At 37.3% G+C, this 15638-nt stretch overlaps 1 protein-coding gene across 1 annotated transcript in view; it reads left to right on the forward strand.

Moving 5' to 3' along the window:
* The window catches only part of CAMKMT (calmodulin-lysine N-methyltransferase), a 377333-nt gene that overhangs the window by 22318 nt on the left and 339377 nt on the right, over positions 1-15638 (forward strand). Inside the window, exon 3 of the mRNA XM_065401271.1 lies at positions 7020-7084. Within this exon, the coding sequence (XP_065257343.1) occupies positions 7020-7084 (65 nt within the window). The remainder of the gene's footprint in view (positions 1-7019; positions 7085-15638) is intronic.

Here is a 15638-nt window from a genome sequence, read left to right on the forward strand (position 1 = left end):
ATCCAGCAAACATTTGCAGGGTTGAACACAAAATATAAAACGACCCAACCTTAAAATGAGCTTGGGAGAGTAATTCTAGATGGCTAGCCAATGGAAAAGCCTTGGCACTTCCAAGCACAGACTTATCAGGGCTATCAAGATGAAATTGCTACCATATCATGGGATTCTGCACAAAGCAAATTATACACATCATGACATTGGAAATGCTAAGTATAACCCATAGTGTCTATCTGTGTAGTGAAGTATAAGAACATAGCCCAAGTCATCCTATTCTGTCCAGGCATGATCAGCTGTAGTAGAATTATCCCCTGCCATGTGCCACTGCTTTGCATTTCCCCTCCCCCCTCTCCCACCACAGTTGCTTTTCTTTTCATAGCAAAAAATCGTTCCTAAAAGCTTTAAATGGCTACGTTTCAAAGGCTGGGTTCCTATTACACACTGTGTCTCAAATACTTGTACTGCTCTGGTTGAATTCTTAATTGAACGTGGTGTCTGACAGTTTTCCTTTCAGTGTTACTTTTAAATAAATTATTGTATTGTAATAAAAATGGCATTATAGTAGTAAGCCACTTTTCAGGCATGTAACTTTTTAAAAGAATTATCCTCCGCATTGAAATTACTCATGTTTATTCTCAGTGTAAAGATGTGTATGTGATGTCAGTGTGTGTGGGGTGTTGTGTGGGCTTTTTTTCTTTTCTTTTCTTTTTGATAAAATTTTGCTTGTCTGCATTGTTACTACTTCAGGGCCCATTCCTGTGCACCCACCCTTCCTGTCTGTCTTTGTGTTTTTGTACTGGACTCCATCCCTTTTAGTAATTCAGTGCCTCCCAAATTAATAGATTGTCATAGTGAGGTCCTTCATGAAATATTCAGCTCTTCTTCCTTTCCTGGCTTCAGGAAAGAACACTTAGGGTAGGATTTTTTGGGGGGGGTGTGGGGTGGGAGTGATTGTGGGATGTGGTGGTAAGGTAAGTGGAGTTGCTAATATCATTCTGGTTGTGGTGGAAAAGCTCTGTCAAAGGGGAAGCCCTTGCAGCATGACCTAAATGTGGTCAGACTCTGGTTTAGTCTAATCTGTGCTGGAAGTTCGTTCTACAGCTGGATCCCTTCAGATGAGTGCTACATCTCGGGCTTTCACACAGTTCATCCTGGGCTTTGTGATCTGGATTGTCCTAGTAGAATGTAACTGTCTTGGCATTTTTATAACTGAAGATGCTGTCTCTAGTGTATCTGGGAACTGGTTCATTATGGCTTTGAAGATTGGAATTGAGGCATGAGTTGGCGGCAGATTAGACTGGGAGTCAGTGGAGGGACTGGAGCATAGGGCAGTGTGTTTATGGAAGCCTAGTCCATGGCTAAGGTGGGCAGGTGTACACTGCAAAAACTGAAGTCTTTCCAGTTAATTTCACATTGTTTCAAATACAGTGAGTTACAATGATCTAGTGTGTGGGTAACAAATACATGCAGCGCCGTGGCTTGATACTCATCAGGAGGAAGGGGTGGGATGAAGTTTTCTAGCAAGCTAGATATGAAACAAGAAATTTTTTTTCATCATAGATGCTATCTGGCCTTTAAATTTGGAGTTGAACAGGACTTCAGGGCTGTGTACTACTTTGAAGCCTCTGTCTCCCAGTCTCATCTCTTGCAGCTATTATAGGGACAGGAGTGAGCAGTCAAGTAAAGTAGTTCTTTCAACTAAAGTAGAAAACTTTTTCTATTCTTAGTTGTGTCTTTATCAAGCTGCTAGTTTTTAGCAGCTTTTCTTTTTCTTTTTGAGTATTCAACTTCAATAGCTTTACTGGAAGATTTTTTTTTATATATAAATAATAGTTTTTGCTGATATTTTACAAAACATATAGTAATAAGTGTACGGTTTAATGCCATGTTTCCAAATTGACTTATTCTTATGGAAAGGGAAATTTATTCTTAAGTTTTAATTTTACATTGAATAGTTCTGGAGGTGAGACATTATGGGCTCTGTTACTTTTCCCATATGCCATGATATCTGTCTTTAAAACAGGAGACTTTTTTTTATTAGTAAGTTTAATGATATTGACTTTTTCACTTTTACAGTCTGTGTTTACTGTTAAATTTCTGGCTGGTTTTAAGCAAGTAGAGAAAAAAGAGTTACTTTTCTGGCAGAATTATTTCCATTGATCAGTAATTTGCTCTAAATATTAAAATGCAAAACTAGAAAGAATAATCTCAACTATTCACAGCAAAGGTTGAATCTCTGCAAAGAATGTTAATTGCCATTTGTAAAAGATAATCCCTCCCTCCCCCCTAAATGTGAACTTGTAGAAAATAGTACGAAAAGAAATTATCAGAGGATTCTGGACCTTCTGTCCAGAATTGAGGGGCTTGACATTTGTCCCTTTTCAAAGGACTTGTTGAAAATTGCCTTAGGAATGGGTTTTGAAATTCCTGTTGAGAGCTTTTGAATTCCTACTGAAAGTTTTAGGGATGTAGATACAAAGGGAAAGGGTGTAAATCTGAGGCATATGATATGACTAAATTACAAAGGATGACTTCCTCCCATCCCACTACTGCTCAGTGAGGGGCAATATGTGGCTTAAGTAGTGAAGGGATCCTTATACATGCCACCCTTGCAGAAGTAAATTTCATCCAAAGGAAAGCAGATTTTCAAAAATGATTTGGCAAAGGTACCTAACTCAGGTATCCTTCAGCCAGCTGAGATTGCTCCATTGTGCTCTAAGATTTATATATTTGAAAAAAAGAGTACATGGACAAAGAAACAGTTGTGTCATTTCTTGAGCATGCTAAGTTGTGGTTCAAATTGAAGAGAAGATTTTTTTTTTCTGATTTACAAAGAAACCAAATGTTTGTTTGATATGGAGTTTTAAGAGGATAATCCTTCTGAGATTTATCAGTCCTCTTTGTCAGTTGATCCTGATATTTAGCAAGTTATAGCTAATCCTTTGCTAGTTAAGCAAACTACACATAGAAGTAATTCTTCACCCTTTCCTGCTCTTCCTTTCTGTTACTTCCAGAACTCTAGCTTCATAATAGTCCATGTCAATCGTTTGCTTTTTCTCTTGATTCCTATGTGGAAATATTATTTGGCAGTAGATTTCCTTAGCCTTCTTGGTGCTTTACGTTTGGTATATCTGTAAGATAAGAACTATATTTTCTTCTCCGCTGATTAAACCGAGGACTTATGCATGTGGAAAATGGGGAAACTTTTTGTTGTACAATTACAGAGTACTGCTAATCTTTTTCTGGTCCTTCTGAATGCCTTTTGTCTTCATGCCCTTGTTTGTTGACTTGTTAAACTTTTTTTTAAAATGCATTTTGGCAGTTGAGTTTTCTGTGTGTTGTGGAGAGAAGGTGCTTTTCACTCTTTAATATTTTTTCAGATACTTTTCCTCCCTTTTCTAAAATAGTTTAATTTTAAGTGTCTGAAGTTATGTCCATAGTTGACAATTAGGAATGTTTTTTGGTTAAGACAAAGGGAAATACATTGAAAAACATTGTTTGCTCCACTTCTTTCTGTGATTTAAGTGCACACTAAGTGCTGTACTCAAGACATACCATGTGTGTTGTAAATCTGAATATTGTACCCTGAGGGCTTGTCTACATGTGGATGTTAAATCAGTTTGTTCACTCTAATTACACAGAATTAACTATATCGAACTGAAGTATGTCCTCACCACTTTGCTATGCTGTCTTGAGGTACTTCTCTTGTTAATCATTATGTCCCATATAGCACTTTGCTTCTTCAGTGTAACCATGCAGCATTCTGGGCAGATATCCCATGGTGCAATTTTCTGCTGCCTGGCTTGATGTATTCTGGAATTTTTCTCAAGGTGCACCTTGGGGTGCCTGCCAGAACCAGAAAAATGGGACTTTGTTGAGGTTTTATAACAACTCAGCTTATTCATTCTTAAATCCTCTTGGATAAATACCATCTGATCCTGGTGTTTTATGGCTTTAACTTTGTTCCAGCACTATCTCTTTTGAAACTTCATTCTCTGACAGTACTTCATCTTTATTACGTGAAAAGACTAGATCTGGGGGAAGTATCTCTCCAAAATCCTCTGTGAAGACTGATGAAAAGAAATCATATAACTTCTTTCCAGTGTCCTTATTCTCATTAGTTCCTCCATTAACTCTCTTGTAGTCCAGTTGATCCACTGATTCTCTTGTAAACTTTCTGCTTCTGATGTGCTTAAAGAATTTATTTTCACGTACATGGCTATTTGTTCTTCAAGTTCCCTCTTAATTTTCCTAATTTTTATCATGCATGATACTTGCCACTTTTTGTATTCCTTTTTACTGGCTTCATTTGGGATGGATTTTCATTTTTTTAAGGGTACCTATTTGGCTCATGTAACCTGTTGAACCTTGATATTTAACCATTTAAAAATTATTTTAATATCTATTTTTCTTTATGGGTATGCATACTTTGTGTGATTCTATTATCAATCTACAGTTCTATAAGTGCAAAAGATTTAAGCTTTTAAAAATAAACATTTATTCTTGCAACAGTGTTCCTTCAAAAAGGAAAATCTCTTGGAATAAGAACAAGTATTGTAAATGCTGAAATCTTTGGATTTCCCATCTTTTTCAAGTAGTCCAAAATATTATATATAGATGTTCCCAAGCTTCCTTTATTGGTTTAGAAGCCTGTATTTACTGCATTATTGAAAGACTAGAAAGGCTCTTTTTGACAGAAAGAAATGTCATTTTCCTTCTCTTCTCTATCTCCATGGAGCATGTTTGTATAGAACATGAATTATATCCCTACCCATTCTCTGCCAATTACTGCTGTGTCTCCTCTACAGGATGAAATATGTAGATACTTGTAGTTGCATCCAAGGTTCATTTTTCTTTGAGAAGTTACCCCATTTTAAGAGTGCAGGAATCTCTTGTTTATGGAAGAGTAAGTTAACTATATTGTAATGGGAAAGATGGAATTGGATGTGTTCCTCATTCATTAACACACATGTTCAGAGAAAGATGATAGCTGAGCTGTCTTCCATTCTTTGTTTACGACTCCTGTTTGCTGCCATGACTACTGAATTAATAGGCTGGCATTCTTGACTCTGTACTTGCCGAAGAGTAGAATATGCAAGAAGTCAAGACTGACCTTGTCTTAGATTATGATTCATCAGTGCAACCAACCCTCTGCTGCAAGAATTGACTCAGAAAAGAAATAAGAATAAAAATTAAGTAACAAAACCCCAGTCAAACAAACAAAAAAATCCCCAAGTTTCCTTGTTTTTTGTTTTGTTTTTGTTTTTGTTCTTTTTTCTTTCACCATTTAACACTCAGGGCTGACTTTGGCCAGGGGCATGACCTTTGGATCTCTTGCACACAGGCTGTCATATGCAAAACTCCAGTATATCGCAGATGACTCTTAGTGCCATACATTTTGTTTGCATGCTGTGGTGTACAGGAATTCACTGTTTGATGAATAATCCTGAGGCTGTTTAATGGAGTTGTAGTTGTGATTTTGTTGAGATCATGGTAATGTATAGTGTCTCCTGATTTGATTTGTCTGAAGGGTTTAGATTTTTTTGAATCATTCATAAATATTTGGTTCCACTTGTTGAAAAATTAAGTTTTCCTGAATCTGCTGACTGCACCCAACTCGCAAACCTAAAAAATGTACTTTTAGGAAATGAAGATGGGGAAGCATACGAGGGAGAGTGTGTGTGTGTGTGTGTGTGTGTGTGTGTGAGAGAGAGAGAGAGAGAGAGAGAGAGAGAGAATGGGATGGATTGAAACTGCCCAGGGAATTAAGGATGGGGTTCAATCAGAAGAGCAGAGCCAGGATATCAACTTCAGCAGGTGAAAAAGGTAGTGCATGTGGGAACCAAGAAAGAGACTGGGGGCTGCTCTAATTCCAAAATCAGTTTATGCAGTTATATTTGTTCTAACCACCTTTAGTTTCAGTTTTCCACACTCAGTATATAGTGTTTGAAATTGTGACTCACGGTTTCTGTTCCTTTGATGGTAAGAGATATGGACATCTTTAAAAACTTGTTTGTGCTTATTATGCATGTGACACCAATTTGTAATAGTTAAAAGGGTGTGCTTCTACTGTCCCATGTTTTGAAAAAGGTGTATTGTATTGAAACACTTAATCAGCATGTCACCTGGCCCTAGTGACTGGTCCACAGAGAATAAGAGCCTACTGCTGCTGCCAGCTAATGGAGGTACTTTTTAAATGCAAGCAACAAGGGTCTGTATTTTTGGAGCTGAAGATCCCTGTTTGTATCTCTGCAGATATTCTGTACTGGTAGATGGGTACAGTATTTTAAATTAATCTTGGAGGCAATCAAGTTATTCTAAATAAATTCTGACAATTTTTGTGTGAATCTAGATTGAAAGCTGTAGCATTTAAATTAATACAATAAACATTTTAGGCACCATTTATTACTGAATTTATATGCAGGTTCTTTTTATGGCTCTTAATGATTTATTAAACTGTATTCTATAATTTAAGTATCTGACATTCTTATCTTGATCGGTAAAATTTAATCTGTTACGCTTGTTTTATGCTGGTGTAACTTCATTTATTTTAATCAAGTTAAACCAGTGTAAAAACAAAACAACTCATTAGTCGGTTGGGCCCCATTTGTTTTGTTCTAATAACACAAATGAGTAAATGCATTAAGTTAAGAGTACATATAAATATTAAACATAATTTAAAACCTTGTTTAAGAATTGGGTTTGTTTGTTTTTCTCATAATACTTATACTGTATGGAATCTAATTAAGCACAATTTGCTTGTTTTTTAAGAATACTACAATGTTGAGAATATAACCTTTTAAAACAATCTCTCAGATTTTAATTCTAACACTTTATTTTCAGAACACTTCTCATTAGCTTCCCCCTAGTGGCTAAAATCATATGTGTTCATGGAATAGTAATGAAAGGTGTAGTGAAAAGGTTTGTGAGATATGAACATGTATGGCAAATTCACTGTCTTAAGAGAGGACTGAAGAATATTTTTACTTGTTGATAAAATGAAAATATCTGTTGTCTTCTAGATGTAACAATGGACTTTTAAATATCGAAGATGTTCTTACAAGTTTTGACAACACAGGGAATGTCTGTAAGTTATTAATTTATTCTATAAGTACAGTGTTGTATAGGTTGAAGCCTGATTTTGTTAATATTCTGCATTACAATATGACTGTTCTATGCCAACCTGTCTTACCTGGGAAACACTGATATTATGGTAATGGTGGCATATAAAACCTTATGATAAATGTATGTTTATGCCATTTTACATATTAAAATTGTAAAAACAGGCAGGTCTAGGTCTGATCAATGCAAACTTCTGATTTTTGTTTTTCCCTCTTGGCTATACATTTTATTTTGGGGCTAAGTACACAGCCAACACTTTAGAAAGAATGAAAACCTCTTGCCCACTAGTTAGCCATAGAAGCAGGTAACTTGCAGCATTTGTATTTCAAGATGTAAAACCATTTGTCCTCCATTTCTTTGAGGAGATACTTTGTAGTATCAGAGAAGGAAGAAATAGAGTAGATTTTCAAGGCCCTTATGTTAGCCTACTCTGACTGTGGTGCAGTAACAAATGGCTGGCATTAATGCTGTCAAAACAGACTGTAGATTTTTGTCTGAGGACTGATTTGCAAATCTTAAATAAATGAATACAATATTCTACTTATTGATAACTTTTAAAACAATGATATTGAGAAGATCTGTAATATGTTAGAAACAAAAATGGCAAGTGGGGAAGGAAGAGAGTTGCGGGCTATCTCTTGAAGAGAGAGTCTGCATGTACTATGTGCTTGATCCTTCAGTATCTCATACTCTATTCCAGGTTTGTTTTTTTGTTGCTTTTTTCAATTGGAAGGCTTAAAGAATAAAGTTGGGGGTCTTTAAGGATCACAAAGTCAAGAGACAAGTTCTTTTTTTCCCTCTCCTCCTCCAAACTATGACATGAGACTATTCTTCTCAAATATGCCTGTTTCACCTCAAAATTTCTGTGGGTTTCTCCTTAACCTAAAGTTATATTTCAGTGAACACTGACAATTCAGGAGCAGAAAAATATCAATTTATTAAAGTAACCTTTTTGACTTCAAAGGAAAATAAATGTATGGATGAAAATTCAAAGTATGGATAGGTGTTTGAGACTAACATTCTGTGCCATCCATTCTTGACTTGGTAGCCTTCTTTTTTTAACACTGCAGACTTTTTCTGCACAGGCCAAAAAATACTTGGAAAATGTGTTTTTGAAGTACTGCCAGGTAGGTGAAGCAGTTCACAGATTTCAGAAGAAAAATGAGATCTAAAGGATTTACAAGTAGTCAAAGGAATAATATCAAGGCCAAGGGAGAAAATCCAAATTTTGTGATAAAGGCTGATGTCAGGGACAATTTGAGTCACCAGTAGCTGGATAATTAAGCCAAGTGAAAGGATTGGGAGAATATGTGGATTTATGAGCACACCTTGGGATTTTTGGGAAAAAACATTTAGTGATACTGAAAATTCTTGTTTAAATGACAGATCAAATTTTTAAAAAGATTAAGTTATCATAGATTCATAGATTATATGGCCAGCAGGGACCATTATGAATACCTAGTTTGACCTGCTCTATATCACAGGCCATAGGACTTCCTGAATTACTTCCTGTTTGAACTAGAGAATATCTTTTAGAAAAACACCAAGTCTTGATTTTAAAAGTTTCCAGTGATGGAGAGTCCACCACAGCCCTAAGTAAGTTGTTCAAATGGTCAGTTACCTTCACTGTTAAAAATTTGTGCCTTATTTCTAGTCTGAATTTGACTAGTTTTAACTTACAGCTTTTGGAACTTTTTATACCTTTGTCTGCTAGAGAAAAGAGACTTCTATTATCAAATTTTTGTTCCCCATGTGGATACTTGTAGACTGTGATCAAGCCAAGCTATAAACTTCTCTTTGATAAGCTAAATAGATTTCCTCGAGTTTTACACTTATAAGGCATGTTTTCTAATCCTTTAATCATTCTTGTGGCTTTACTCTGAACCCTTTCCAATTTATCGACATCCTTCTTGAATTGTGGATGCCAGAACTGGACACAGTATTCCAGTAGCAGATGCACCAGTGCCAAATACAGAGGTATTATAACCTCTCTACTCCTACTGTTTATACATCCAAGGCTCTCGTTAGCCTTTTTGGCCACAAATTCACACTGGGAGCTCACTTTTAGCTGATTATCCACCATGTCTGACAAATCTTTTTCAGAGTCACTGCTTCCAAGAATAAATTCCTCCATTTTGTATGTATGGCCTGCATTCTGTGTTCCTGGATGTGTGACTTCACATTTGGCTGTATTGAAACACCTGTTGTTTGCTTGCACCTAGCTTACCAGAGCATTCTAGATCACTCTGTATCAGTGACCTGACCTCTGCATTATTCTCTGTGTAATCTGTAAACTTTATCAGTGGTGATTTTATGTTATCTTACAGATCACTGATAAAAATATTAAATAGTGTTACAATTATCAACCAAACTTGTAATTTCATTTAAAAAAATCAATCTTGGTTGGCATTGCTTATATTATCCTCCTTTAATTCTTTATTAATCCTGTAACAGCTGTTCCATTATTTTGCCTAAGATCAATGTCAGGCTGAAAGGCCTTTAATTACTTAATAGTTCATCCCATTTACCCTTTTAAAATATCCTTATTCTGTGGGCAGTTAGTCTTCCTGCATTTATCTTCTTTAACATAATTTTACAATAAAATTAATACCTGTGACTTTTGTGCAGCAGTTTCTAAATTCTGATTAGGGAAATAGTGATATTAGAGTATTTGCCTAAACATTCTGAGGTTTGATTATTCATTATTTTCTAGATGTCTCCTACTTGGATTTTTCTAGTGTTATGTTTGACCTTTTCTATATAAACCAGTGTCTGTTTTTAAAGAACTCCACAGTCTTTCCTAAGTGACCGTTCTAAGGTATCCCCTAGCATTTTAAAATGTTAAATTACTTCTGTTAAGCAACTAACTGTAATGCAACTGGTCAATGACAGTGTGTCCCTAGGCATCCTGCAGAGCCGTCTCTAGTGTACGGCAAATCAGGGTGACCGCTCTGGGCCCCGCGCTTTGGGGAGCCCTGCGGGCTGGCGCATATGGGTGGCGCGTGAACCGCTGGCTGGGGGAGGCTACCCCTAACCCCACACCTTCCACCCGAGGGAGAGCGCGCGGTGCCGCGACCTCCGCGGTCCTGGAGCGCCGGGAGGGAGAGCACGTGGCACCACCGCCGCAGCCTTCCCGGTCCCGGCACGCTGGGAGGGAGAGCGTGCAGCGCTGCTGCTGCGGCCTCCCCGGCCCTGGGAAGGCAGACAGAGTGGCCCCAGCCCCCTGGAGCCCAGCGGCACTGCCAAATCAGGGCCCGGGCGGTGGGGGGTGGGGGAGGGAGTGTGGCCGGGGCCAAGCCTGGCTGTTTGGGGAGGCACAGCCTCCCCTGCCTAGCATGGTCGGTCCCGGAAGTGACGGATTCGTCACTTCCACCCCGGGCCCCACACCCCCCCTAGGGATGGCCCTATTTGTATTCATACTCCACACACTACTGCAATGATATTTGTTCAAAATATGCCTTGTGCGGTATCATTTAAAAACTAGTAACACACTGGTTATTAATATAATTGTAAAATGTATGTGTTAATGTTATATGTGAAATTATGGATTCTCTCTGTGTGATGTTATTAGAACAGAGGTTCTCAAATTGTGGTCTGTGGACCACCGGTGGTCCACGAGCTCCATTCAGGTGGTCCACGGATAATTCCCTTTAAGGTGCGCACCTGGGTGGCCGCACACGAGAGAATGAAGGGCATGGCTCCACTAATTAGGTGTCTGGACCCTGGAGAAGACGCACATGTAAGGTGAGGTGGTGGCCTTGCGGGGAATGGGAGGCAGATAGGAGGGCAGTGGGGTGAGAAGAGGGGGTGGGAGGAATTTGGGACATGCAGGGCTGCGGTGGCCAGAGAATGAGGTGCCTTTCCCCAGCTCCAGGGCTGCAGCTGCCTGGGAGAGACAGCCCTCCTTCCCAGCCCCAGCTCGGGAGGCTGCCGCGGCGGGGGAGAGAGGGCACAGCTATCGCATTAGAAAGTTAAGACTACTGATATTAAAATATGAGTTGTGTGCTTTTATTTGTAGAACAAAAAAAGTTTATTATTATTACTTTTTTTATATAACGCTTTTATCCAAAGCACTTTACAGTAGTTAACTAACGGGACAGAAAACATTTGGAAAGCTCATTAAATGGTCCGCCGAGACCCTCAGCAATTTTCAAGTGGTCCGTGGAAAAAAAAAGTTTGAGAACCACTGTATTAGAACATGTTTAATTCCAGACAGCCAAGCCTAGGTAAATGTGATAAACAGGTCTGTCCTAGACAAAGGAATGTGGGTTTACCTCAATTTACATATTAGCAGTAAACAAAGCCATTGAGCTAAACCAGCAGGCATATTATGATCCTGAACTCGAGAAACGGAAAATTAACATGGCTCCTGCACCCCACAGAGACACAGGAGGCTGAATCCCCAGGAGGCCTTCTTGCCTTCTAAGACAAAAACAATCCCTTTGGGGATATGAGGAAAAGAGAGACACTCCATCTTTATCCTTCCCCTTAGATACAAAGGAACCAAGCAATTTGATCTCTGTGATGGATCCTGAGCAGGCTGGTCAGTAAAAGCTGAAAAGGAGAGTGAAGGTGAAAGAAACAATCTTGAACAAAGACTATATCAAGCTAGATTAAGTCTTTTAGATGCGTGTTTTCGTTTTTATTTGCTTGTACCCATTTCTATCTTTATTCCTTTTACTTGGTATCACTTAACCTATGTTTTTTGATAATAAACCTGTTTTATTTTTACTATAAACCAATTGAGTGTTGTGTTTGAAGGAAACGGTGTGTTTACCCCAGTTAAGTTAATAAGCTGTAATGGACTGACTTTTTTAAAAAGAGGAGCAAACTTAATATCTTCTGTGAATGCAGAGTGGTAGGGGCTTTGCAATGCAGACAAACATCTCTGAGAAGCTCTCGGGGCTGACGTTCACTGATGGTTACCTGCTAGGTGATGTTTGGGCTGGGAGAGCCTTGAGAAATTTGCCAGTGAGGAAGACAGACTGGTGTGGCAGGGAGCTAACACAGTCTAATTTCTAGTAAAGCTCACTCTTGCTAAGGCAGAGAGGTAGCACTGTGGCTCACAACTCCAGCTATCTCCAGCAGTGTGTTACAGACAGATACAGCAATGGTCCCCTATACAGTAATACCCTTTCCAGCTCAACAGGTCTCCCAGGTATGGACTTTAGTACTCATTAGGGACACACTATATACATATAGGTTGGAGACTCTGCTCTTTGCGTAGATCTGTACATTGCTGTAGGGTTTTTGCCTGATTATTAGATAAAAATATAAAATGTTTGCATTTTTGTTTCGTCGACCATATATCTCTGCTATATATAGGACCAGTGTTTTGGCTACAAGAGAGGTTTTTATACATTAAACATATGCTTTTATTAAATATTGATATTTAAAGTGTTTTATAAAAATAAAATAATTTTATATATTTGCACATCAAATGTTCTCTAAACCATAACATCATTTTGGTATCAAATAAGTATGATTTAATATCTTATTTCTTAGCTTTTTCCAGTAAGATTCCCAGTTATCTTTATTAACACAGCCTTCTTTAAAAGACCATTTCTTGTTAGTCTCGTGTGTGGTGGTTTAGTACCTGTTTCACTGTACTTTACTCTTTTTGCCGATAATTCTTTAAATAGTCCAGTGACATCACTGTACATCATCAAGAGTAGAATGGTAGAGCAGATGGAAGTACATATTACCTGTTGTTACAATTCCCAGTAGACATTAACTCATTCTAAGGTGAGCCACTAGCTGGCAGCACTATATAAAATATGCATAACCTGGTGTTAAAGAGTACATGTGACTGCTTCCAAAAGTATTACCTGATACAGGTAAGAGTATATGAAAAAAGAACCTTGAATAATTCTTCCATAGAGCCAGTAGAAGTAGCTACAGTAAGCTATGTACATGAGGCTTCTGGCATTAAACTTGGAAACTGCTGCTTTAACGTCTTGCTTAGACTGCACCCTTGTGCCTGGTTTCTGTCTCTTTCTAAAAAAACATTTCAAAGGATGTATTTTTCATTAAAAGATTACTGCTAGAAGGTGGAAAAATCACAACTGGAAATCAGTATTATTTATTATTATTTTATATTTATTTATTTATTTCTTATTTTTAAAGAATGTGTAGGAGTAGTGTGGGGTTGAGGAATGATTAGTTCATTCTCCATGGACAACAGGGTGGTGTCTGCTAAGAAGGTGATACAGCCCCAGGCTTTAACGACTTTATCATAGGATGCTTCTTTAAAGGAAGTTCTGTGAGCTGTGGCCAACAGGTGACGCCCTAGCAGCGTGGTCCAGTGCAGCTGTGCTGATATCATGGGGTGGTATCAGCAGGCTCTGGAGGGCAGACGCCTTGCTCATTCCATAAAGAGACAGTCCCCCATATCAGTAGAGTAATTGGGGGGGAAAAGTCTGCAAGGAGATTCTTTTGAGTGTTTCCTCTCTTTCGCCTCCTCCAATAGAAGCAGGCAATCTGGGCCCACAATTGTTACATGATTATATCATACAATAGACATCCTTAGATTATTTATTTATTCATTAAAAGTAAACCTAATCAAGTGAAATGACTAAAAGATAAAATTATCAAAAGATTATAAATCTCCCGCATTACGTGCTGCAAGCCTAAACAAATTGTCTTGTGTGGGAAGCTGTGAAACAAAATTGTTAAGCATTGTGGAGTTTTCAAGTAATATCCACTTGACGCCACCATATGCTTTTTACCCCAACAGCATACTCTGGAGTGTTGTCGTGATGTGAAGGTGCACATCTACCACAGGAATGAGTTTGCTTAGAAAAATACATTTTTTTTCTTGTAAACTTTACATAAGATTATTTAATTGTGCAAACATTCCTTTGATTTGAAATCACTGTAAGTTCAAGTTTTTGTTTTCTAGTTAATTGACTATTTGTGTGATTCCAGTTGAGTGTAAAATTACATGTTCTGGAACTGAAAAAGCAGCAGAGGGTGCTGCAGTTACAGAACTACCCGGCATATACTCTAAAGTAGCTGTTGCAGTAAGCAGATACAGTTCCTGTGAAGACTTAAACTTTCAACATTTAATAGATAAGTTGTAGATTTTTGTTAGTTCTAGTGACTCTAATTCTGTTTTAACTATACTGTAAAACTTCACTTATAGAATATGACTTACTAGAGTCAAACAATACCATATTGTCTTCTTTGCAGCTCCATAAGAATTCTGTCTGAGGCATACCTATTAGTGGATTCTAACAATGATGGGTTACTTTCTGATTTTCAATAGTAGTTTGCATGATAAATTGCCATTTTTATTATATTATTTCTTTTTTTTGAGCATTAGTCACTTATAGCCTCTGTTAGGGTGCAGAGGACAATTAAACTGATTTGGTAATATGCAGGAATTGAAATGGAGAGATTTCCTTGTTGACTTGCTTCTCTGTGAAAAAGGGAAAACAATAATACATACCAAATTATTTCTCAAAGTTTAGTTAAAAAGGTGTTGGACTTATCTGCTTTTTCTAGTTATTGTTTTGTACAATAACATCTTGTAACATATTCATTACATGAGTATGCAAATGCAAAACTCTTAGTTCCAAAACTGTTGTACAGTTGGATATAGTAATACACTCAGATAAATGAAGGTCGGGGAATAGTTAACCTAACATAAATTCCACCCACGGTAAAATTACATGTTTATTTGTAGAGTCAAAAGACCAATGTATTTTCTTGATACATATTTTTTAAAATCTGTTTTGGTTGTTTGTCAAAAATGTCATAGATTGAAACTTCAACATAGATTTCCGAAAGCATGATGAGTAGATATTTTTCTTGTTACTGAACTCATTTTTACATTCTATTCATCATAAACAATAGCGAAGACTCTCATTATCTATTGAATTGTTTTTACTCTAGTGAATTTTGATTGAGATGCTAGAAATTCAAAAACATCAATGTCATCTTTTAGAACATGGATATAGTTTTTACAAATTTGATTCCCTCTCCTTCCAAAATGAAGTATTTATTTGAGTTTTGGAAAATAAGCATGAGGTATGTTAACTTTTCTTTCTTTTCTGCCTACTTATGTACAATAAAATCTTGAAAAATATTAATTACAAAACAGTATCTGCTTTTTCTAGTTAAGTCAAACACCCTTTTGTGCTAAATTTTGAGAAATAATTTGGTGTATGTATTTTCTCTTTTCTGTTTTCCATAATTTTTTTCAATCAATATTTTTTCAAATCATATTCATTTTGTAAATTATTATTTTTCATTCTAAATCAATTACTTTTAACATAACTTCCCCTCTCCAATCTTTTCATATTTTTAGAAATGTGCTGTTGTGAAAGAAAACACGATTGCTAAATTACAGAAAAGAATCACATTTTCTTACACTCTCCTTTTCCCCTCAAATAACTGGAAGTAGAGGCTGTTTTTTTTCTTCCCAGCAGTGGAATGTAAGTTTCTCTTCAGAGGCCTACTAGTTTCTTCAGAGGTCTCACTGGGTAGCTCAAAGATATCTGAGCTCCGCTATGGAA

This window comes from Emys orbicularis, chromosome 3 (assembly GCF_028017835.1).
Source record: "Emys orbicularis isolate rEmyOrb1 chromosome 3, rEmyOrb1.hap1, whole genome shotgun sequence".
NCBI classification, from domain to species: Eukaryota; Metazoa; Chordata; order Testudines; family Emydidae; genus Emys; species Emys orbicularis.